Source organism: Cyrtonyx montezumae, unplaced genomic scaffold (assembly GCF_038088225.1).
Source record: "Cyrtonyx montezumae isolate F1298 unplaced genomic scaffold, pur_monq_1.0 scaffold_2, whole genome shotgun sequence".
Taxonomy (NCBI): domain Eukaryota; kingdom Metazoa; phylum Chordata; class Aves; order Galliformes; family Odontophoridae; genus Cyrtonyx; species Cyrtonyx montezumae.
The window spans coordinates 5,257,977-5,281,268 of NW_027071936.1; the positions used below are offsets into that span (position 1 = coordinate 5,257,977).

The 23,292-nt window shown below is 37.5% G+C and overlaps 1 protein-coding gene across 12 annotated transcripts in view; it reads left to right on the forward strand.

Moving 5' to 3' along the window:
• NEK1 (NIMA related kinase 1) overlaps window positions 1-22,475 on the forward strand; it is a 44,659-nt gene extending 22,184 nt beyond the window's left edge. For 8 of the 12 annotated variants that reach the window (XM_065736291.1, XM_065736290.1, XM_065736297.1 and 5 more), the window contains 17 exons: window positions 142-244; window positions 3,375-3,458; window positions 4,005-4,088; window positions 4,959-5,036; window positions 7,249-7,344; window positions 7,835-7,996; window positions 9,642-9,707; window positions 9,794-10,025; window positions 10,705-10,857; window positions 14,827-14,941; window positions 15,113-15,195; window positions 16,077-16,294; window positions 17,779-17,933; window positions 20,257-20,468; window positions 20,812-20,945; window positions 21,264-21,396; window positions 22,213-22,475. In XM_065736291.1, coding sequence (XP_065592363.1) covers window positions 142-244; window positions 3,375-3,458; window positions 4,005-4,088; window positions 4,959-5,036; window positions 7,249-7,344; window positions 7,835-7,996; window positions 9,642-9,707; window positions 9,794-10,025; window positions 10,705-10,857; window positions 14,827-14,941; window positions 15,113-15,195; window positions 16,077-16,294; window positions 17,779-17,933; window positions 20,257-20,468; window positions 20,812-20,945; window positions 21,264-21,396; window positions 22,213-22,226 — 2,122 coding nt within the window. In that variant the 3' untranslated portion in view covers window positions 22,227-22,475. Of the gene's footprint in view, window positions 1-141; window positions 245-3,374; window positions 3,459-4,004; window positions 4,089-4,958; window positions 5,037-7,248; window positions 7,345-7,834; window positions 7,997-9,641; window positions 9,708-9,793; window positions 10,026-10,704; window positions 10,858-14,826; window positions 14,942-15,112; window positions 15,196-16,040; window positions 16,295-17,778; window positions 17,934-20,256; window positions 20,469-20,811; window positions 20,946-21,263; window positions 21,397-22,212 lie in introns of those variants that run through there. The other 4 variants (XM_065736293.1, XM_065736299.1, XM_065736301.1 and 1 more) reach the window with 3 other exon arrangements.
• Window positions 22,476-23,292: the final 817 nt, after the last annotated feature.

A 23,292-nucleotide genomic window follows, 5' to 3' on the forward strand; every position in this document is an offset into this window, starting at 1 on the left:
GTTTTGGCTAATAAAAGGCACTTTTTCTGAAGGTATGTTACTTAAGGAAAGTTAACTGTTTTCTAGTTAGAATAAATATAGAGGTTGTATGAATACTTTGTTTCAGAAGCTTAGAGCTTGCTATGTGTTACAATTATTCAGGCAGAAAGGATGGTTGCCTGGAGAAAGAGCAAAGCAAGTTGAAGAATTCTGGCAACGAAAGAAGGAAGCCATGCAAAACAAAGCTCGTGCTGAGGGACACATGGTATGGAAAATGTGGTCTTTTGTTGTGTATTACTGTTTCGGAATACTTTGAGTCTTTAAATTAGTATCATAGCCATAGAATGCTGGTTAAATGTTTCTACATATTAAAATGTATCTCTTTTTTTATAAAACCAATAGAGGCACTAGAGTTGTGCCAACGTCTCTCACTTTTTGTAAATTCTTGAACAAAGGGGAAGCAATACCTTTTTTGTGCATGTCTAACTTGATATTGTGAACTTCAGAACAGTGTTCTGCATTTTCCATTGGTCATATCTGTGTAGTGTTAGTTGAAATAGAACTTTGTGTGTTAACTGAAGTCAACTGCAGTAATGTTTTCCTAAAGGCATGCTTTTCCTTAAAGTGTTACGAAGATACCCATCTTTGGGGTTGATATTTCTAAAATCATGAGACTGAGGGGTTAAGCTACTGGACAGTGTCACAAAATATTTTTTTTCTTTGTGCTTGCTGTACTAAATTCAATATTCCTCCAGGGAATTTGTTTTTCAGTAACAGTATCTTGGAAGTTATTCCTTTTTCTTAGAATGTTAAGTAATTGAACTACATATTTTCATAATATAGGGAGTTTATCTTCCATCTCCTCATAGACAACCAAGTCACAATATTTGTTGACTATGACTATGTTGTCATAGAAGGTGAGATCAAGTGTAGCTTCATAGCAGCATCTCATTAGTTATATTTGGTTGTCAGGTGATAGTTTACAGCCAGGTGTTTGTTTCAGAGGTTATTTCACTTATGGTAAGCAAGTCTTAGCTGTTTTGATTCACTGCTCTGATGCTAAAGTATCCTTAGGTTAGTATATTTATTTTAAAGCACGAGTCTGCTGTTTAAAAAGTGTATCTTCTGGTCACAGAGGTTTTAAAACCATTTTGATAGAAATGATGTTTGTTCAGTCTGTCTCTTTGTAGATGAGCCATTAATAGTACCTGCTTTTGTTTTTTTATAGCTTTGTTGGCATTAATATAATCGTATACAATTTAACAAATGCAAGATACCCAAGCATACACGTTAGTGTTTTTCTGTTGTATTCAGCTGAGCCTGAATTGTGTGTGCTTAACTGGCAGCTGTAAATAAAATGGGGCCATGGCTCCATATTAAGAAGCAGCTTTCTCCTATTTGTACCTGGGGGGAGGTGTAAAAAGAAACCAAAAACTTGCATAGCTGGCAGTAATTTTCATATAAAATGTTGCTCAGCCTAGAGAAGAGAAAGCTCATAGTGGCTTTTGAGTACCTAAAGGAAAACTACATGAAAGATGGGGAGGGACCCTTTCACAAGGGCACATATTAATAAGACAAGGGGTAAGCTTGATACTAAATGAGTATAGACCTAGATTAGACACAAGAAAGGAATATTTTACTCAGAAGGTACCAAGTCACTAGGCCAGGTTGCCCTTGCCTGGAGAAGTGGTGGATGTCCCACCCTTGGAAGAGTTCAGGGCCAGGCTGGATGGGTTTTCAGGCAATGTGATCTAGTTCAAGGTGTCCCAGCTCTCAGTGTGGGGTTGGAACAGAATGGTCTTTAAGGTTCATTCCAGACTGATCCATTCTCTGACTCTGTGATACAGGGATGATACTATATTCTAGACCACAATAATCTAAGAGAGAAAATCTATAGGAACTAAGTAAGATGATGCTTTTTGTACGAATCCTGACTCAAGTGAGTTGTACTAATTTATCCAACCGTAGTTCAGAATGGTTATCTTTGATTTTTCTAAGTGACCCTGCAGTTCAATGCAGTAGTTGAGTGGTATTTTCAGTGTTACAGTCTTTAAGACCTGACCTAATTTTGCACTTCTTTGTAGCGGTGGGGCATTAAAAGACATTGAGTTCTGGTCTTAGAAAATTTTAGCACGTTCACTTAAGTAGATGAGTATAAGTGATTAATGTTAACTGTCTGCAGAAAGAAAACCAGTTCTCTTCCTTCCAGCTCTTTTTTATTTAAGGTCTCCATTAGTTTGAGAAATCTTAAGATTTGTGCAAATGCCCCAAAGAAGTACATTGAGATTACTTGGTAGAGTGCCTGTTAGCTTTTGAAAAGCTCAGTAACATGCATAAAGTGAAACTTAATTTTAAAAAGTATTTGTTTTCTGGAAAATAAATAATGCAAAATACACTTCTCTTTTTTACTTAACACTCAAGCTGAAACTAGAATTCAGAGAATTCTCATGGTTGCATGCTACTTCTTATCTACGAGAAGAGTTCTTTCTTCTCTTAGTGAATAAAAAGGAGTTTATCAGTAATTCATGAAAATAAGATTTTTCTATATAGCTCAATCTGAAAGAGTATTTAGGCAGAATATTTGGTTTTGGTCCTTCTGCATGACAGTTTAACTGGAGTATTGATGTAGAGGTGTTTCTCTACACTCAAGCATGGGAAAACAAAATACCTAGTGTTTTAAAAGGCAGAAGGTCTATATAACAATCTTATGTAAGCTTATTGTTACGTGTTTAGTACATTTTTTTTTCTATTAAGTTTGACAGTGTGACTGTTGTGAACAAAAATATTTTATTTTAAATGAAGTAGGAATCCTTGGGTTAAATGATTCTTGCCTTGTCTTGATTTGGACTTTTTTGTAATTGTTTCCATGAAGGTTGAATCCTTTTGGTTACAGTTGGGATTCTGAATACCTCACACTATCCAAGGTTATACGCGTTAGATGCATGTGTTAAGGTTTTTGAATTCACTACTTTTAGTGTGTTAAAAATGTATATGTTATGATAGGAAAATGCCTAATGTACATGAGATGATTCCACTTTGATTTTAGGCTTTGCTCAGTGGTGGCAGAAATGCCAACTGTGTGATGCTGTTTGTCTATATTCTAGATATACCAAAACTGCTGCTTATCAGAACTTAACATTTTCTAACGCAGCGGGAAAAGACAAGCTGCATGGGAAAGACTTCTGTAATGTTTAAAACTAGCTCTCCAGCTACTCAGGATAATTAGCTACTACTGTCAGATATTTCTTATAAGTGAAATGAGGTTATCATTTAACTTCAAAGCAGCTGCAGATCATTGATGGATTTGGTTTCTTCTAAGTGAACAGTTACTGGATAAATCGGATAATTTTACTGCCCAAGCCATTTAAAATTTGATACCATTAAATGGCAAACAGGGTACTCTGCAAAACGTGGCAGATATCTATGGAAGCAGGCCCATGTCTGCAAGAGGAAAGAAATCCAGAAACAAGGAAGAAGAGGTATGCTTGCCGCATGTTTGCCACTTCCATCACAAAAATAGCTCTATTTTGAACTTCACTGTGCCTTGTTACCCTGCATGGTTCATCTGTGTAACACAATGAAAGGACTTGATAAATTGCTAGGAAATAATTTATTCCTGGAATGTGTGTATTTTCTCATTTTTTTTAAATAATCTTAAAAGAACTGTTGTCTAAAACAGTTATGAAAAAATGTCTTCCTGGGAAAGTTTCTTGAATGTACGTATATATAGTTAGTGTTGTTATATGTGTGTATATATATATATTTATATGTAAAACACCATTTCTGGTCCTTGATTATATTAAGTACAATGGTAGCTTAATACTGAGGAACATAAGATTCACTTTTATTTTTACTGAATGAGAGATTCTTCTGGAAATCGTTAAATGCTGTTATAGCCATAATAATAGTGTTGTTTTTCCCATCATTCCATTTGTCTTTTTGTGGCATCTGAAGTAGTATTGTAAGCTGACTGTACTACAAATGGTTTCAGTATAATTAAAAATCACTTCCTTTCTTTGCCTTAGGAATATTTGGCAAGATTAAGACAGATACGACTACAAAACTTCAATGAACGTCAGCAGATTAAAGCAAAACTTCGTGGAGAGAAGGTCAGTTTGGGGAAAAAAAATAATAGTTGGAGAAGTTGGCTATGGGATATTCTTTTATTCCTGCAGAAATATTTCTTTCAGGGGCAATTTTACATATATTTTTAATGCTTAATTCTGTTCCACAGTTAGTGTTCTTGTCTCTTCTTCCAGAACTTAAGAAATTTCTTTGTTAATTCAACACTTGAACCTAACAGTCTTTTAAATATAGGACAACATAAAGTTACATCAGAATTTGACACAGAAACCTCTCTTGAGCCCTTTTTTCACTGGAAAAAAAAAGATTCTTGCTTGAGTTTTGTCAAATCATTTCTACTAATAATCCTTATACTGGAAGTTGCCTACTAAGTAGGCCTTCTAAATAGCTTGTATTAAATAAGAGATCTGAACAAGTTGAGCTTTGACAGTTAAAGGCTCCTGGTGGAACTCTTTTTTTTTCACTCAACTGCCAGTCTGTTCTGTAAGTTGGAATGTGCAGAAGTTATGGATTACAAGTTAGTTGAAAATAGATGTCAGAAGTACACCTTATGTATTCTTGTTTCAATTCTCCACCAGCCACCAACCCATTCAATCTTCCCAATGTTGTTGGATCAGTTTTCACTGCCTGTGCAACTTTAGGTCAATTACATCCTTACTCATTTATAAATAATTATATCATATAATATATATATATATATATAGAATAAATATATCATAATTAATCCCTTATTTCAAAAAGTCTTGTTCAAGTTGGTATTTAAGTGAGGATTCAATATGTAAAATTCTGGCTTGTGTTAGTCAGGTGATCAGTCTGAATAATCCCATCAGTTACTTCTATTGCTCAGCTTTTAAAAACATGTTAATGATAATTCCTTGAGGACTCATACTTTGCAGAATGAAGCTCCCAGTTCTGATGGACAAGAGTCAAGTGAAGAAGCAGAAATGAAACACAAAAAGATAGAAGCACAGAAGGTAATTGTGGGGAGGGAGGAAGTGGTTTTTAAATTGTTTGAAAGTTGCCTTCTTAACTCAATAACAATATCTGTTTACACGTTCAGTAGCAGAGGTTTTCGTCTCTGGTAAGTAATACATACTATACTGAGGTAGCAACTCTATTCTACTGATTTATCTTAGTATAAAGTGTATAAAGGTTTAGTGTAGCAGGTAAAGACTTTCCCATCCATATCTTTGACGTTAGCCCTCTAGATAAGCTGTAGTCCTAAAGGTATAATAAGTAGGATAGCCTTTTGATAGTGAAAGAGGAAGGTAAATGTAGCTTAAAAAGTTGAAAGAGTAAATAACTCTTTGATTGTGCAGACGGGGCCCTGTATGTAGGTTGTAGGATGGGCTATTACGTACCTCTTTGATTAATTATGTTCAGTAGTTTAAAGCAAGTGTAATTCACAGGAGTCCAATTTTTACTTTGAGCTTTTCTCTGTATTCTGTTTATCAATAACCACCATGCTACATAGCAAGTATTACTCTATTCACTTTCTCCCTCATCTACAAAGAGCATTGTGCAAGCAAGCTGACCTTCTATCTAATCTTAAAACTAGAGCTGAAACAGCAACTGAAGCTTTATTAATTTGTTGAATAAATATGGAAAGTTTAAGCTGTATGTTTAATAGTTCACGGTTGGTGTTCTGGTGGATGAAAAGCTGGACGTGAGCCAGCCTTGTGGACTTGCAGCTTGAAAGGCCGACTGCATTCAAAGAAGCAGTGGAGCTGGTTGTTTCCTTTACTTTGCCCTTGTGAAGGCCCCTTGTGGAGTACTGTGTCCTGCAGCTCAGGAAAGACACAGAGCTGTTGGCCCAGAGAAGGCCACAAAGATGTTCAGAGAGCTGGAGCACCTCTCCTATGAACAGAGGCTGAAGCAGCTGGGCTTGGTTGGTCTGATGAAAAGAAGGCTTCTTCAGGGAGACTTCACTGAGGCATTCCAGTACTTAAAAAGTCGGTGTCCCTCCTGTTTGTAAATTCCCTTTATGTGGTCTGATATTGACAGACTCAGGGGGGGAGGGGGGACGGGACAACAGTTTTATTCTAAAAGGAGAGAGGTTTTAGGTTAGATGTGTCATGGTTTTATTAATTCTTTTTATTGGTATTCCACATCATAACATGTAGTGTGCTGGGAGTAAAGAATTAATGCTCCAGCTCTGTGGATCATTGATAGTTATGGGTATACCTGTCTCAGAAAAGAAGAACTGTGTACCCCAGGGGACTTCGTGTTGCTTTGTATTCTTACGTTTTTACACTCAGAGGGAAAGATAAAAACTGTTGACACTCTTCCTTTTGGGATCAACCCAGCAGTGGGTGCTTGCTGCTGTCTCACCTTCAGCCTTTAGTGTAAGGCCTTTGGTTTATTGGACGCTCTCTTGCTCATTTTATTTGATTTATTAGCTTCAATTTGTATTATATTGAGTTATTTTGCATTCCGATATCTTAATTAGTAAATAAGCTTTCCTCCTGAGATCATTGCCACTGTTCTGTTTTTAGGCCCATCTCTCTTTTCCCTTTTTCCCTTCCCCCCTTTCCTGGGGTGTAGGTCCCCCTCCCCATTGCCAAACCAGTCCGTAAGCCATTGACATTTTTGGTGCCCAATGTGGGGCAGTTTAGCTGCATTAGCTGGGTAGAGGTGTACTTTTAGGGCAGATCTCTCTCTTGTTAGGAAGCTTATCTGTACTGCAGGTGCTGTACTACAAAGCACTGCCAAAGGCACTGGAACAAGTTGCACAGAGAAGCTTTGGATGTTCTATGCCTGGAAGTGTTCATGTCAAGGTTGGGTGGGCCACTGGGCAGCTTCATCTGGTGTGTGGCAGCCCTGCCCACAGCAGGGAGTTGGAACTGAATCATCTTCAAAGTCCCTTCCAACCTAAGCCATTCTGTGATTCTCTGGTTATTGCATTTGGCTTCAAAATAAAGTTCCAGATTCTAATTTTAAGTTGCTTCTATTAAAAGTTGCTGTCTATTCTATAAATACAATCTTGCCAGTCAAGAGCTATTAGTAGATTTTGAGCTCAGTTATTGAGCATATTGATTCTGATTATCAGTTGAGTCTATGTGGTGTGTAAGGAATTAAGTTGGAGAAACCAAGATAAAGTGATTTATGAATGTTTGAAACATTCCACAGAATTGTCTACTAATGCTTTTTATGTTGATCTTTTTGTTTTTGACTTGCTTATTACAGGCCCAGGCAAATGCTAGAGCTGCAGTTCTGAAAGAACAGTTAGAGAGGAAGAGGAAGGAAGCATATGAAAGAGAGAAAAGAGCTTGGGAAGAACATGTAAGCACATGTATTATACACAAATTATGCAGTGCCACGTGCTTGTGTGCATAAAATCTTTCATTGTGAATCTCTAGCTTAGTTCATTTGTCTTCTGAAATAGGGGAGACCATGAGCCAGTCTGAATTAAAAGCCTAATCTTACACGTACACATACTTCAATTCAGCACTTGGTTCAAATACTTAACACCAAGCCTAAGAATCATTAGGATTAAGTATTTTATTAATTATCTGCAGCTTACCAAAATGTACATAATCTTCATTTAACTGTGTGCTGTGGAGTGACAAGTCCAACTAGTAATAACTACAAAAATACAGACTGTTGTGAAGCTGATAAATTGGAAATAGTTAACATGTGAAATTAACAGTTGCATTTAGAACAAAAATGTGGCATAAACCTTCAAAAAGGGCAATATGAGTGTAGCTGATCATACTGTGTTAAATGTGCAGTCTTGAATTTGATTTAATCTTTATTAATTGAACCTATACAGTTGATAGCAAGAGGAGTAAAGAGTCCTAATGTGCCTCTTCATATGGGAGCTGCAGGACACAGTCCTGTGCGTGGAATACAAGAGCCTGGAGTATCTTTTCCCAAGCAACAGCTTCCACTTAAGCCCATCTCCATGACTTCTGCTTTGAAAGAAGTGGGAGTGGTAGGTACTTCTTAAAAAAGGTAAAAAATAATGAGAAAGTAGACAAACATACCAAGTTGAAAAAGAATTTTTAGAAGAATGTGTACATTAGGGGGAAGAAATACTGATTGCTTCTTTAAAGAAAAAAGATGAAATACCAATTTATAAGCTGCTGAAACACATTTGTACTCTGAAACTTGAGTCTAGTCAACTTTGAACAAAACAGCTTGTTTCTGAATTTCTGATGAATCTTAACCTGCAACTTCATTTTTGATCAATGAAGTCATAGTTAGAGGAAGAATTCATTAACTAGACATGAAGCCTCTTGAAGGCAGGTTTGTAATATCTGCCCTAGTGTGGTGGAACTGACAAATGTTGAGCAAGTCCCATTTATATCCTTTTTCTTGTCCACTGACTTTGAAAGTATATACTGATTATAACAAGTTTGACACTCAAGTGTGGCAGTGTAGTCTGTTTTTGTCATTTTAAGGTAATGTTCCAGTTTTGTTTTCTGTGATCTTTAGTCCTGTTAATATCAACACTTACCTATTTCTTGATTATTTGATTTAAGCTGTGAAACAGCTAAGTTTTAAACAGTCTGTTAACTTGAATGCTAACCTTTGTTACCTTACTGAAGTCATTTATAGATTGCATTATAGTGCAGGGTTATGTCCTGTGTTTAAGCTTGGGTGTGGCTACAGTGAAACATAGTGGGAAATGATCTATAAACTATAATTCACTGAAAGGCCTTGATTGATAGCTGGAAAAAAACTGTTTTGATGCAGATATCTGAATCATTAGTACTGTGTTCATGTGGATAATTTGACTTACAGTTAAGTAAGGTAACATACTGAAGATCGGTCTGCTTAGTTGACTGAAGGGACAAGCCTTTTACATAAAGGTTATGATTTCTGCATTCCTGCTTTCAATTTTAAGTTGAATTATTATGCATATTTAATCTACTCTTTAAAAACGAGTAAAATATGCTTTCTAAAGGAAGCTCATTGTGATTGTTTTTAAAAGCCTGATAGGTCTTACCCAGTAGTTCAAACTGTATTGCTCCTGTGTTTGAGGTAGATCAAGAATAATACAAAACGTTTATCTGAGAAATGCTCTGCATAATGCAGTATTTGCCTTTCTTTGCTTTTCATCTGTTTGTTATCAGTCAACTTGATCTGGGCAGATTTTCCATCTGTTTTTGAATACCAAGGCAGTACTATTTTTTTTCTACGGAGTTGATTGTGTATGTGTTGACATTGGTATTGGTAAGGTTGTCTTTTCTTGACAAATGCTCCTAGATTGTCCTTGCAACATTTTTGTTCTCTCATAGAATTACTCTTCTCTAGTATTGGAATTGAGTGTCATTTTGCTATGTGTCATATCTAGCTTTATCTTTACCTGTGTTATGCTATGGATTTTCACTTGTCTGCTTAAATGGGTTCATCTGCTCACAACTTAAGACAGCCAGCAGGTCAGACTGACTCTGTCCTTGAAAGTGTTTGTGAAGTACCACAAAACCAAAAGTGTTGTATAGTCTGTCATTATCTATGGTTGTCAATGAAAGAGTCTTAGAGGTGGTATTACAGAATATTAATCAACATAATATTGAAGATTATTTTTTCTGATGAGCCTTCTACACTATATTCCATGCTTCTTGAATTTAAAGGATGGAAATGTAACTGCTGCCCAGGAAACTAAAGAGGAAATAAAAAAAGCAGATCTTGCAATGCAGGTATGTTAAGTTGTGTTCTGTTCAATTAAATTTCCTTTTTAAGGAAGGTGCTGTTTTAGGTAATTATGTGTTGGTTCTTATTTCAGAACAAGCAGCAAATACTGAAAAGATTGAATCAAAATCTTAAAGCTCAGGAAGATGAGAAAGGAAGGGACAATAAACATCTCTCTGAGTCAGATGGGTCTGAAGATGGTAAAGAAGAGCAAGAAGATAACCATCCACTTCTAGGAGATCGCAAAAGATGGGAACCAGGGGCATCGGATTTGGTAGTTCCTTTAGCTCAGTTATCAATGGAAGATTCCCTCTCTGGAACAGATCGTAAGTACTCTCGTGTCGTGATATCAATAAACTAGTTTTCAGTGTGTAATCCCTGTTTTTATTATGAAGTACTCTTTTATTGTTATCCTTTTGTTATCACTTGTCTCAAGTGCTTCTAAAAAAAAGTAGTGTGTATTCACTTGGATAAGGAATAAAGTACGGGCTTGGTAGTTAATCTAACAAAAAGAACAGATGTAATTAAAATATATGAACTTGATTTTGCTTTGTTTTTGTTGACACTTTCTATCCTGTTTTCCTTAGAAGGAGAAATAATAGGAAAAAAAATGTCAGAAGGTATCAGGACAAGGGATTTCCTATTTTTCCTTCCATATGAGCAAGCTGGTAGAAATAGAGGTGAAATTTTTAATCAGGTGGTATTAAGAGTCTCTAACAGTTCTAAACATCTCTCAAACTTTCTCTTCTGGAGTACCTGAACTGCTGAAAAGAATTCCTGCTTTTTGCTATTAAGTGAAAGATGTGAATTGTCATTTAATAACTTACTATTAAAAGGGATTAGCAGAAGAGGAACCTCCAGACTTTTCACTGCTTTCACTGACTTTGCTTTTAGGCTCTCTGACTTGAGGTGTGATAACATGATACTAGATTTGTAGTTTTTACTTTTGTGGAGGTTTTTTGTTATATATAAAGTAAACAAAAGTTTGTTTTTATATATTCACAGGGCAAACTATGGGGGAAGTAATTAAGCTAGATACTGGTGAACCCCGCAGAAAGGTCTGGGGCAAAAGCCCTACTGATTCGGTCCTGAAGATCCTTGGAGAAGCAGAGTTGCAGCTGCCAACTGAATTACTGGAGGAACTAGATACAATAAATGGTAAGCACAGTTGGTAATTGTTTGTAACACAGGCATGGAAGTGTCAGCTTGACAGTCTATTGAGAACAGTTTTGAAGTGATAGAAACATACTCTGTCCATATTCTTCTTCCATGTGTTGTCTCAGTTTTAGAAGTTCCTAAATGTTCTAAATGGCAGCATGAGTTGATACCAGAAGATGTTTGTATGGGGACTGCTGAGTCATGGCCTGAACCACTCATTGAGCACCTGAAAGATCTGGTCAGCCTGGGAGCACAGGTGAAGGCAGTTCACCTGTGTGACTGGAAGGGGTGGAGCCAGGCTGCATTCCTCTTACCCCTTAAGGGCTGACTGCTACTGGAGAAGGATCTCTTGTTGAAGATGCCTCCCCTTGGAGTTCTTTCCCTCAAGTCTAGATCCTCAGAGATGGATGAACATTCCTTTCTTTTTGTAACATCTTCTTGCTTTTTTTGTGCTGGTCCCTTTGCTTTTACAATATTAAATAATTAGAACACAGTCAGCTAGTTAGAAATTAAGATGGACGTGCTGCAAGGCAAAGATCTTCATTTTTGTCAAGAAGCCATTAAATTTACTAATATAAGCCTGTTTTTGAGCATGATGCTATCAACTGAATATTGTATTGTATGGTTCCTATAATCTTCTTGTTAGTGTGTTTAGCATATACTGGTAGAATTTCCTTTTGGACAAATACATTTTGTCCTTTATGAACACTCTTGTTTCTTCATCCTTCCTGTCTTTTTTTTTTTTAAACAACTTCCTTACTTGTTGTCACGGTTTTATGATTTTTGTTATTGGTATTCCACATTGTAACGTCATGTAGCCCATTGGAACATGGGGCATGGCAATTGCTGTAAGGACAACAGAGGTAACAAATAGAGGGGCCCTGCCCCTGGCCAGGGCATGGAAAGGGATAATAGAGTGTATTGGACTGTGTGGATTTGATGGCCTGGCACATCAGAACCACAAAAATATAAGGTACCGGTGGGCACTGGTGCACAGTGCACTCTAATGCCCTTGAGTCACCAAGAGACAAAATTAATTCATATTTCTGGGGTGACTGGGTGTTCCCAAGAGTTGGCTGTTAGAGACAGAAATAAGCCTCTCTTGATAAAGTCTGGCAAAAACATCCTATTGTGATTACCCAGTGGCTCTGAGTATATGTTGATTACCTCAGAAGGGGGCATTTCATAGATCCCAAGGGGTATCAGCGGGCTTTTAGAATAGCTGCTGTAGACACAGACAACATTAAGCAGCTGTCTGTTTTGTCTGGCCTGTAGGACAATCAGTCTGTTGTGGGGTGGTTGCTACAAGTGGAAGAGCAACAGGTACTGATAGCTACAAAAACGGTGCACAGGTGGCTGTACTGCACTAACAGGGATATCTTGCTCTCCATTTGCAAGTTGATTTGTCAACTAAAGAGTCAGAGAGTAATCAGCAAAGCTCACTCACCTTTTAACAGCTCCATATGACCAATGTGTAAAGCCAGTGGAGAATGGAGGCTGATGGCAGACTACTGTGGTCTAAATGAAGTCACACCCCCACTGAGTGCTGCTGTGCTGGATATGTTAGAACTCCAATATGAACTGGAGTCAAAAGCAGCCAAGTGGTATTGACATTGCCAATGCCTTCTTTTCAATTCCTCTGGCCACAGAATGCAGGCCACAGTTTGCCTTCACCTGGAGGGGCGTTCAGTACACCTGGAACCGTTTGCCCCAGGGGTGGAAGCACAGCCCAACCATTTGCCATGGGTTGATCCAAACTGCATTGGAACAGAGAGGTACTCCTGAGCACTTACAATACATTGATGATATAATTGTGTGGGGCAATATAGCAGGGGAACATTGCCCTGTACAATGATGTCATCAGTACAGCAACAGACGTTTTCAAGGAAGAAGAATAATCCAAATCCTCCTGGAAGCTGGTTTCATTATTAAGCAAAACAATGTGACAGGACCCGCACAAGAAATTCAGTTCCTAGGTATAAAGTGGCAAGATGGACGTCGTCACATCCCTACAGATGTGATTGACAAAATCACTGCCATGTATCCACCCACCAGTAAGACAGAGACCCAAGCTTTTCTGGGTGTAGTGGGCTTTTGGAGAATGCATGTTCCAAACTACAGTCTCATTGTGAGCCCTCTCTATCGGGTGACACGGAAGAAGAATGATTTTGTGTGGGGCCCTGAGCAGCAGCAGGCTTCTGAGCAAATTAAGCAGGAGATAGCCCGTGCCGTGGCCCTGGGGCCAGTGCGGACGGGACAGGATGTAAAGAACATCCTCTACACTGCTGCTGGAAAGGAAGGTCCCACTGGGAGTTTGTGGCAGAGAGCTCCTGGAGAGACCTGAAGATTCTCCTTGGATTCTGGAGTCAAGTGTACAGTGGGTCTAAAGAGTGCTACACCCCAACTGGAAAGGAGATCTTAGCCATGCATTGAGGGGGTTTGTGCTGCTTCCGAAGTAATCAGTACTGACACACAGCTCCTTCTGGCACCTCAACTGCCAGTGCTGAACTGGATGTTCAAAGGAAAGGTTCCCTCTACCCATTATCCTGCTGATGCTACTTGGAGTAAGTGGACTGTGCTGATTACACAGTGAACTCAGATGGGGAACCTCAGTCATTCAGGAATCCTAGAAGTGATCATGGACTGGCCTGAAGGTAAAAAGTTTGAAGCCTCAACAGGAGAAGAGGTATCACATGCTAAAGAGGCCCCACCATATAATGAACTACCAGAAAATGAAATATGCCCTGTTCACAGATGGGTTATGTTGTATTGTGGGAAGCATTGCAGATGGAAATCTGCCATGTGGAGCCCTGCACAAGCTGCAGAGGCTACTGAAGGAGAATCAAGTCAATTTGCAGAGGTAAAGGCTGTCCAGCTGGCCTTATGTACTGCTGGACGAGGGAGGTGGCCGATGCTGTTTCTTTACACAGACTCATGGATGATGGCACATGCTTTGTGGGGGTAGTTACAGCAATGGGAACAAAACTGGCAACAGAGGGGTAGACCTATTTGGGCTGCTGAACTGTGGGAAGACATTGCTGCCTGAATAAAGAATATGGTTGTAAAGGTGCGCCATGTAGATGCCCATGTGCCCAAGAGCCAGGCAACTGAAGAACAACAAAATAACCATCAGGTAAATCGAGCTGACAGAGTTAAGGTGGCTCAAGTAGACTTGGACTGGCAACAGAGGGGTGAAATATTTCTAGCTCGGTGGGCCCATGAGACCTCAGGCCATCAAGGAAGAGATGCAACATATAAATGGGCTAGAGACTGAGGGGTGGACTTAACTATGGATGCCATTGCACAGGTTATCCGTGACTATGATACATGTGCCATAATTAAACAAGCCAAGAGGATGAAACCTCTTTAGGGGGAAGGGCGATGGTGAAAGTGTAAGTATGGGGAGGTGTGGCAGGTTGATTATATCACCTTGCCACGAACTCACTGTTACATAAGTGTTATGTGCTTACCCTGGTGGAGGCCACCGCTGAGTGGCTTGAAACATATGCAGTACCCCGTGCTGCTGCCTGAAGCATCATCTTAGGTCTCAAGAAACAAGTCCTGTGGTGTCATGGCACTCCAGAGAGAATTGAGTCCAATAATGGAACTCACTTCAAAAATTCTCATGTAAATACTTGGGCCAAAGGTCATGGCATTGAATGGATTTATCATATCTCCTATCATGCACCAGCTGCTGGTGAAAGTGAAAGATACAGTGGTATAAATAAATAAATAATGGCTAAAATTTAAGTTAAGCATGATGTTGTATTGTTCTCTAGTATTTTTATTTTCCAGATATGTAGGTTGCTCTGAAAGTAATGCTCCCATTTATTTTTATGCAGATGACAACAGATAGATACATAGAACACAATAATACTGTTTGATAGAGGAAATTCTAGCTATAAAATGCTTTCCTGTCTTTTTGTTTGTTTGGGATTCATTTTTAATAAGGTGTATGACTTATTTTAGAGCCTGATGATTTGGAAGCAGAGTTGTTGAAAGAAACAGAAGAAAATAAAAAGCACCAGAGCAAGGCATCTCCTATTGCTGTTAATGAAGTATGGGTGAAAGAAAAACAAGATAAGTGAGTTTATTCCTTTATTGATCTCTCTCTCTCTGGTTCAAATAACTAGCTACAACAGTTACAATGCTAAGCTTAGCTAAAGCTTTATTGCATGTCTGTGCTTAGTGGTTGAAGGTATTTTTTCAGTTGGACTAATGGCTATTTTAAATTGTTTTCCTTATTTTCTAATAGAATACAGCATGATAGCAGAAATGAAACAGTTTCTGAAAAAGTAGTGCTTGATGAAGTGCAATCACAGAATGAAGCTTCTGAAGGTCAGTCAGTGTATCTTGCTTTGTATCTGGTAGGACAGAGTACTGGAGCTAGCTCTCCCTTATCACTTCTTCACTAACCCTAAAAGAACAGATTTTCTGTTTCCATTTAATTATTTAGTTTGGGTCAAATTTGTTATGGATTAGGAAGATGAATTGTGGGTATTATTTTTGCAACTTGGAAAGAAAACACATAGCAATGAAGTTACATTATACACAGGGGAAATAGCCTGTTCTTTGTTTACTTACAGTAAGTATCAAGTTTCTGAATGTTGTGACCTTCTATAATGACTATTTTAAGTGTTATAAAACAAAGCAACACTTTCACCACCAGATTTATTTACATAACTAATATTAATGTTAAAATGCATTTTGGATCAAAAAAATATTTTAAGCAACTGTTAATGATAATTCTTCTTGGCAGTAAAGTTAAAAGATTGCTTGCTCTTCAAGGTCCCTAAGCTAATTCTGGGAAATCTATTTTATACTAGAAAAGAGAATATACCTCCAGTGTCATTGGTGATACTCAGAAATTTATTTACAGGTTCATTAAGCAAACCATACACTTTTTCCAGTGTTGGAGCATGTATGCAGGGATAAGGTTGAAGAAATCTAGTATAAGGCAAGAAGAAATAGATAAATATGAATGGAAATGGAATAAACTGTAGCTGGAAGCTATGTATTCTCAAAAAAAATAAAATCACATTATAATGCTTTTACTTAAGTAATCCATACAGATTTTCATATTCTTATGGCGTGATCTGTTTTTCTTTTTTAATTGTACAAAGGAAATTTATTAGCTCTGCTTGTTTTAAGTTTCCTTTTTGCATGAGATCTTGATAAATCAGTTCAGGTTTGGAATTGACTTTCTTTTACTACCTCAGAAACTTGCTCCAGTGACTCTCTGCAACCTGAACCATTATTTCAGAGGGTAATACAGCCCCCAGCTGTACCTACAGCCTCACCAGTTCTATCATCTCAGTCTTCCCAGGAAGAGCCTTTTGTACCTCGTTCTCATTCCATATCACCAACAAAAAATAAAGGCAAAAGTTCCTTGTTTTTTGGACTTTCTACAGGTCTGTTTGATGCAAACAACCCAAAGGTAACTTCAAAAGAAATACTTTTTCTTTAGTAATGTTATTACCTTGAGTCTTCATCAGGCCAGAACAGTTGGTATTAATGGTTTAAACAGTTCATCTAATTGTACGCCGTACAGTGTGATCACACTGTGTTCCCTGTATAAGTAACACCTGCATTGTGTTTTGAGTTTCTGGTTTTACTATTGTGCCTCCAAATATTTATGGAGGAATGACATTACTCGAGGGATATCACTTAAATGAAACTGAGGAAATACATGAAGCAATTCTTACTCTTTCTCCATTTTGTACAGTTTTACAAACTTAATTTGTCATCATCAACGCCGGAAAAAGCAATGAAGCCATTTCATAATTTCTGTCAACAAGGTGACTGGGCTTAACACTCAGTGAAATGAGCATGGGATAGTGGAATACAGTTAGATGGAATTTAAACTGTTTTAACAACAGGTATGGAACCAGTTTGTGAAACAGGCCAGAGACTGTGCAATACTTGCATAGGTTCCAAACTGTGAAGTGCCTAGAAGAAAAGCTACTTTGTGGGGAAATATGGGTGACAAAGGTTCTCTGGAAATGTGCTCACCTGCATTGCATTTGATCAATATATGAAGTAAAGGATTTCCTAGTTGATGAAATGCCAGATAAGAAGAATGTTTCTTGTGACTCTGCCTTTTTTGTGAGTGCACAGATGTAAGTTACACTACTTGATTAAATGAGTATTGAAAAACATCTATTGGTTGATGAATTACAAGGAAGCTAATTACCAGAGATAGTGCTCTTGCTGTGTTCAGAAGAGTAACAGTTCTTGATGAGCTGCAGAGAGACAGAGTTAGGTATTTACAGAAAAAAATAAGTTGCTGCAAAGCACAGAATGAACATTGTTTGTACCCTTATCAGATTTAAAGCAATGGATATGCTTCATAATGAAGCTCTTCAGTGTATTACTCTGATCCATCTTAGCATGTCATGTTACTGCTTATTTGGCATGTGTTTTGGCCGTGTTTGTCCTAGTCATTAATGCAGTACAGGATGAGCTGTATATAGTAGCAGAGAATTGTGAGAAAAGCAAATGTTTTGTTGTTATTGCTGCAGTAGACTTTCTGAGAGACCAAAGAGAGCAATAAATTCCTCTGGCTGCATTCAAATAATGAAAGGGAAGTTCAGAACTTCTCAGAAAATAAAAAGAAGCAGAAGCTAATCTTATTAGGATGTGTATTGAGTAGTCTTCTGAGGTTTTTAAATATACGAAGGGAGCTGAGTGGATCACTGAGGCAAACAATTTCTTTGTTTCCTGTTGCTTTACTACTCTGTGCCAGTGAAAATATTTTAAACGTCTAATACTATGGAACTGCTTTGAAATATATTATCAAGAAATCTTTGTTTTCAGTACTCCGCTTTGAGAAATAATAACTGTCATTAAAAAAAAAACCTAAGCAACTAGTAATCACAGACTTGTATTATTTCTAAACACAAGACTTTGTTACCTTTGCAGATGTTGAGAACGTGTTCACTCCCAGATCTTCACAAACTGTACAGAACCTTAGTTGATGTTCCTAGCATAGCAGATGTACAGCATCAACATAATCTTCAAATAGATGATATGGAAGATGAGCAAGCCAAAGAAGGACCCTCTGATTCTGAGGATATGTGAGTGCAATAGGATTATCAAGTATTTCAAAAGGCATCTTACATCAAGAATATTTTTTCTTGTGAATTACTGTTTACCACATACCTCTATGATTTGTTTAGCTAGCCGAATATTAAGAACCCTATTTTTCACATTTGGTTTCAGACACCATTCACTCTTGAGTCTTGTTCAGAAAATGGCACAGGTGATGGGATGTCCTATTTGCAGTATGCCTGAATTGTTTCCACATTTCATGTCTTGCTCTGATTATTGGAGCGAGAGATCTGTTGATATATTTGGTGTGAGATTGAGGCACAAGTGAGGTCAAATGCGTGACCAGTTTATTATCAATTAAAGGGGAAGGGGCAGGCTGGCAATTATTACTCATTAGGGCAATGGGGAAGGGAAAGTGGGAGATAGGAGAGGTAGGAGAAGAGCAAGAGTTCTGTAAAATGTGGACAGTTACCACCAAGGATCCAGCAGTGTCCCATTATGCACTGTTGCAACAGTCCAAGGCTGCTGCAGGATTGAAGGCATGGCGAGGTGGTGGCACAAAGGCTGGGATTAGGCAGCAAGCAGGTAAGCAGTAGGCAGTTGACAGCAGGTCCAGGAGAAACAGGCAGGTCTTCATGTAGAAGGCCAAGGAGAATCAGGCACCAGTGTAGCAGCTGCTTATCTCTTGTTGCCTGTGGCTTGCAAGTCTTTGCACAAAAGATTTCTTGGACTTGTCTATCTGTTGAAATTATCCAACAGAAAGCTTCATGACAAAGGTGCAGAAATAGTCTCTTACACAATCCAGTATGTTTTCCTGTCTGTTTTCAGCTCTTTATATTTCCCTGAAACGGGTCTGAGTTGATGACTACTACTATTCTAAAAATGTTGAGTTCTTTAATTTCTCCTTTCTTTTATGTTCTGGGAATATCTGCTCATCTGTATTCCTTGCTGTGGTACTGGGATGCCCTTAGATTCCCCCAGATTCTTCCAGGGGCCTCAAAACCTGACTCTAGGCTGACTATTCCTTACAGTTTGAGTAGTCCATAGAGATGAAAAATCATCCAGACTGTCTATTCTGATGAGATCTAGATCTCTTTTGCTCCACATAATTCTGTGATTTCAGGTTTTCATTTCTGCTTACCTTTTACTGATGTGTACATTTTGGTACAAATCCCAGAACTCTAAAACCAAGCTGTTAAGTTGTCCTTTGTTTCCCTCATCCTAAATTTTCTTCATTTGTTCAATGTGACTTACAAAGATGATAATGCATTATCTTCCCTGTTGATATAAATTGAGCTTAGGTCCTTTTATCCAAACCATGCCTCGATGCATTGTTGTTGAGTTTGTGTTACTAAATGTAATGCTTGAGAGAATATTTGGGACCAAAATAATTTAATAAGTTTCATGCTGTCTTAGGACTTGCTACTTGAAACTTATTTTTATCAAGGCTAAGGGGTAAGATACTTAACTCATACCTGTGCTTTAGGAACATGAGTATAGATATTACCTGCTTGCTTGTATTCCTGTGCTATTTTTATTTATTGATTGAATATATGCAAAACACGTGTAATATATTTTTTCCACTTCATTCCTTATCCTCAGCCTGTCTTCCTTCTGCTTCATTTTTAAGATTCTTCTACTGTTGGTTCCTACTGTCAGTTCCTATTGTCAATGTACTAAAATTAGCTGATTGTCTTAGTAATGGAGTTTTTTAGCAGCTGTCCCACATGGATATAGGAATTGCTCTGAAATCCTACCTTTGAAAATGAAGCCAAGTCAGAATGGTCAGTCTCTGCCTGGTCTTTAGTTTTCTCATCTTCAGACTTTGAACCTCTGGAGCTGTGTGGAAGAGAACTCTACCCAGTTTTCTCCCAGCCTACAGTCTCTTAGAGGAAGAACACAGAGGGTTGTCTGAGTTGCATTAACTATTTCACCATATTTAATGTTGTGCCAGGGCTTTATAACAGTGCATGAGTACAAAGATTTTATTTAAAACTGTTCTTACTAATAAAGTTTAATAGATCTCATCGGTTCAATAGGTCTCCTCATCCTTCTAGATACCAGACTGTTTTGTAGATCTTATTCACTGTCTGGCATTGTATAGTGGTATTAGGACTGTCCTCACGTTGAACTGAGGACATAAAAGATCTACAGAAAGTGCTAAGCTTCTTGATTAATCTAGTGGCAATAGAAGAATGAGTCTTATGTATACAAGCGTTTATCTCTCATTTTCTTCTCAGAGCTATGCTGCCTTTTCAGTTTGTTGACTTAATAAAAGATACGAACACTTCCTACAGGGTTTGTCTTGAAAATCATTACTTATATATAGTCTTTGTCATTTTCTTTTAGCATGTTTGGGGAGGCAGATACAGATTTGCAGGAACTCCAGGCCTCAATGGAACAATTACTTAGGGAGCAGCCTAGTGAGGAATTAAGTGAAGAGGAGGAGTCTACTTTAAAGGCTAATGTCATCAGATGCATAACAAATGGTACAGAGATGGATGAAGCAGATGAAAATAACCCCAGCAGTGAAAGTGCACTTAATGAAGAATGGCAGTCAGGTACAATTTCTTATACCTGTTTCATAAGCTATTTATTAATGTTAAAAGTAAAGACACAAGGTTTTTGCATTTTACGGTTATAAGTGAATAAAGCTCTGAATAAGAGCTAGAGACTTAAATTTTTTCTCATGTTGTTTGAAATTTTGTGTCTGAAAGTCAACATCTGAGCAAATTAAATAGCAGCTATTCATTAGGCGTGGTCATAAATCTTTGTTTCTCTAGTTGCCTAAAACTTGCTTCTCAGGGAAGATCAAAGGCTTTCTATACTTCTTAAACAACTTAAGTTTTCTGGGTTGGTGGCTTTTTATTTCACTGTTTTTTTTACTGTTGTCTTTCTTTACAGATAATAGTGATGGAGATGTTGCCAGTGAGTGTGAAGAATCTGATAGTGTCTTCAGCCATTTGGAAGAGCTGAGATACAACCTGGAACAGGAAATAGGCTTTGAGAAATTAATTGAAGTTTATAATAAAATAAAGGTTTGTGGAATAAACTCAACTGGAAATTGTTTCAGGAAGCAAGATATATCTAGGGCTGCATACTGTGCTGGTAACAAATTGCACTGTGTGGCTAGAATCAGTGCTTATTTCCTGAGTCATAGAATCACTCAGGTTGGAAAAGACCTTAAAGATCGAGTCTGTTCCAGTGTACCTAAAATATTAGCACAAAGTTCCAGTGGATTAAAGAGGAAGGCTTTGGGGTTAACACTGGGACTACATTTAGTAATTTAGTAAATTTGAACTGTTGTATTCTAAACCTGTCTTGAACTTCACCACGTGGATTGTGCTTCCTCCCAGGCTATACATGAAGATGAAGATGAAAATATTGATATTTGCTCAAGCATAGTTCAGACTATTCTGGGAAATGAACACAAACACTTGTATGCTAAAGTACTTTACCTAGTCATGGCAGATGGAGCCTATCAGGAAGGTAATATCATTGTATCCTAGCAGTGATGGATGTCTTACTGTTTGCTCTTGCTTATATATAGAAAAATTGTATAATTCTTTAAAAACAGATGTGCTTTGTTATACGGATCACCTAAACTGATTAAAAAATGTTTTTTCCACAGATAGCATTTTTATTCCTGCGACGTGATGCAGCAAACTTTAATTAAGCATGCTGACAACTCTGATTGTACATTATGTACAAGAAACTGTAATAATAGATGCCTTATAAAATATGAAGTATAATAATTTGCTGTGAAACTGTTACACATGTTGGGAAGATATCTAGAATAACATCTTCAGAATGAAAAATGATTTTATTGTAGGAATTAAATTCTTAGCTACAATAGTAATTTTCTTTCCAAAACTACTTTTAATAGATTCCAGTGTTGAAAAGTAGTGATCCTGATTCAGAAAAGGAAACTTCACATGGTTCTTTATTCTGTAATTGCAGTTTCTTGAAAGAACTTGATGAGGAGAAACAGTCAATGACCAGTCAATCAAATTTTAACTGCAGTGTTACCCGTTTCTTTTCCTTGACACTTTGCCTTTTAAGGATTTTAAAATTTATCCTCAAAGGCTGAAATGCCAATTTGCTGAAAATGTTTGCATACAAATTGTAAGCTGTTTTCTGAGTGAATACTATTAAAGTGAGCTGACTTCCATCTTGTGAAATGGTGATTAACAACATTTTTAACAGCTTGTTCTGTAAAATCAGATTGTGTTTTGTTGGATTTTATGACTTGTTTTCTCCTTTGTGTCCTATTCACCCCACCTTTTCCTCTCATGGTTTTTACAGATAATGATGAATAAACCTGACTCAGGAAACTTCTTAGTGCTGCACTATATATCAGTGTTTGAAGTCTGCTCAGCAGAGTGACAGATTATAGCTGAAAATGTAACGTGGGGCAGAAGGAAGAATTGGAAAAAGAGTGCTGACTGTATGAAACAGGAAAACATGCCTTTTAAACTGAGATATGTATACATTTCTCTTGTGTGTCTTGCATACGTGTTCATTAAATATTAGATGCCCAAATTCACAAAAAAGCATAAACTATTCTCTCTCTCAAAAAAAAAAGAACAAATATATCTGTTCTGGTACAAAACTGGTATCTACAATGTAAACTATTATTGCCATACAAATAGCTAGCAGGTAGAGTTATGGAGCTAGGGTTACCATGATGTGAAAGTAGCCATCTCTACCTGTTTATTTACATACTTAAAGCAGTCATTCTTTACACCTACATAAACTACTCCTTTTTATTGACCTCTGTGTTTGTATTTTAATAGCATCTTGATCTAGTGGTCCAGTTTGATTATTTCACTTTTTTCTTAATAAAACATATTTTGAAGATGAAGACTGTGGTCGCTTCTTAAGAGTCATCTGGAAAATCTTAAAGGTATTGTTTCAAGGCAGACTGGTATTTCAGTGAAATGCTTGGGATATTTTTTTGGGGAGATTGACATTAATAAAGAGCTAGAAGGCTTTCCTTATATTCTTCCTCAAATACTTAAGTTTTGCCATCTGATCAGTGATAATTTATGTAATATTGTTGAAAGATTTTTCTCTCCTTTTTTTTTTTTTAATTCTTAGTGTTACTCCAGAGGGCATAGTATGAAATATTACAGGCACAAGTCACCCAAAAGATGACGAACATCATAGAATGTGTTTCACAGCTGCATGTCTTCCACCCCTGAAATTATTTTGACCCACATTTTTGTTTCTCCTGTCAAAGCAGTGCTATACAGAGATGACTTATTTAGGTACTTTGCTGTTTTCAAGTCATCTCTGGAGAAGTGCGATTGACTTATCCATACACTAAGTTTCCTGTTGTAAACCCAATGAACTGTCAGAATTCCAGCTGCCCTAATGAAGATA